The sequence below is a fragment of the Tenrec ecaudatus genome, chromosome 14 (assembly GCF_050624435.1).
Source record: "Tenrec ecaudatus isolate mTenEca1 chromosome 14, mTenEca1.hap1, whole genome shotgun sequence".
Classification (NCBI taxonomy): Eukaryota; Metazoa; Chordata; class Mammalia; order Afrosoricida; family Tenrecidae; genus Tenrec; species Tenrec ecaudatus.
In genome coordinates, this window is record NC_134543.1 from 87,240,826 (window position 1) to 87,242,640 (window position 1,815).

Here is a 1,815-nt window from a genome sequence, read left to right on the forward strand (position 1 = left end):
TAACTGTTCATAGGGGGACCTTCAATTTCTTTAGATTCTGACAAAGACCATAAGAAACCAGACTGTATCAAAATTGATATTCTATTAGCATTTATTGAGCACTTTCTTCACATTAGGGAGTATTTTAGGAAATTTTATAACCATTATCTCATTGAAGCCTCATCCCATTAGCTATTTCTTGTACAAATTCTCATTATTGTTTTACAGTTGAAATTAAAAGACATGCCAACTCCACACGGTTGATAATGGAAAAATTTAGTGCAAACCCTGCCCTTTTGATACAAAGCATCCCCTGCTTTCAAAGACATCACAATGAGATTGATAAAGAATATAGTTAAAAGTTGAGTAAAAATACAAGATCTTCTTTCCTATGACAAAATTTAGTATTCAGATGGCTGATCTTTTCCCTGTATTCAACCTCTACCCACAGCCCCAAGCTGTCGGTGAATATTTGTTGAGTAATGCACACATTTGTGAAGATAAAAGATAGAAATTGTCCCCTCATCACCTGAAGCTCGATTACTCCACACTTCTCCTGCATCTGGCACCAAAGACTTTCAAGGACATGTTAAACATCTGCAGAACTTTCCGCAGGGCATTTTTCATCTCCTTATTCCTAAGACTGTAAATCAGGGGATTGAAGAGTGGAGTCACCATTGCGTAGAACAAGGTCATGATCTTGGGCATCAAGGTGGTGTGGCTGGACCCAGGGCTCACATGCATCACCATGATAGTACCATAGAATAGCAGAACCACAGCCAGGTGGGATCCACAGGTGGAAAAGGCTTTACGCCGACTGGATGCTGAGGGTAACCGAAACACAGCCAGTAGAACCAGAGCATAAGAAATGAGAATAAAAAGGAAGCTAAGGAGGATAATGAGAGAACTTAAGGTATAACTGGCAAGCTTGGACTTGGGGGCAGGAGCACATGAGAGGGTTAGTAGTGGGCCTGAGTCACATACAAAATGATCAATTACATTAGGGCCACAGAAAGGCAGTTGGGAAATGAGAATGACAGGTGCCAGATACCAGAGAAAGCCGCATACCCAGCAGGAGATCACTAAGTTGAAGCAGTGTTGTCCAGTCATAATTGTGGCATAATGGAGAGGACGGCAGATGGCAAGATATCTATCAAAGGCCATTGCAGAGAGAAAAAAGCACTCCGTGGAGCCCATGGAAAAGAAAAAATATAACTGAAGAAAGCAACCATGAAAAGATATGGCCTTAGTCTCAGACAGAAAGTTGACCAAAGTGTTTGGGACTGTGGAATTGACATACCAGATCTCCAGGAAAGCAAAATTGCCCAGCAGGATATACATGGGGGTATGAAGATGCTGATCCCAAGACACAGCACAGATAATAGCTCCATTTCCCATCAGAGTCAGGAGGTAGACGGCAGAGAAGACCACGAATAAGACAGCCTGAATCTCCTGGCTGCAGGGAAAACCCTGAAGGATAAATTCGCTCACTGACTTGGTGATAGTTTCTGCCCCAGAGGTATTCATTGATTCTGAAAGCTGAGCTGCAACGAGAAATTGTCATTATGAAGTCAAATCGGAACAACTGAACATAACATAAAAACTCTTCCTTTGTCTCTTTAATGCCCTCTCTTTCCCTGTGCCTCCCTGAGCCCTCCGCTGTAGTAGGAAAGGGTAGCTATGCTTACATCAAAGATATGCTGCTTTTTCTACCTCATATGTCTGTCGCTGCTTCCTTTTTCCCCCTCCCTCCCTCCCTCCTCCTCCTCCTCCTCCTCCTCCTCCTCCTCCTCCTCCTCTTCCTCCTCCTCCTCCTCCTCCTCCTCCTCCTCCTCC

At 43.6% G+C, this 1,815-nt stretch overlaps 1 protein-coding gene across 1 annotated transcript; it reads right to left on the bottom strand.

Annotated features, from left to right (window-relative positions):
• Positions 1-519: 519 nt before the first annotated feature.
• LOC142425807 (olfactory receptor 11H12-like) lies at positions 520-1,506 on the bottom strand. The gene has a single exon (XM_075531196.1). The coding sequence runs from the start codon at positions 1,504-1,506 to the stop codon at positions 520-522; it is 987 nt and encodes a 328-aa protein (XP_075387311.1).
• Positions 1,507-1,815: the final 309 nt, after the last annotated feature.

Bases quoted from the DNA above. Each gene is read 5' to 3' on its own strand.
- LOC142425807 (XM_075531196.1), bottom strand. From the start codon at position 1,506: ATGAATACCTCTGGGGCAGAAACTATCACCAAGTCAGTGAGCGAATTT.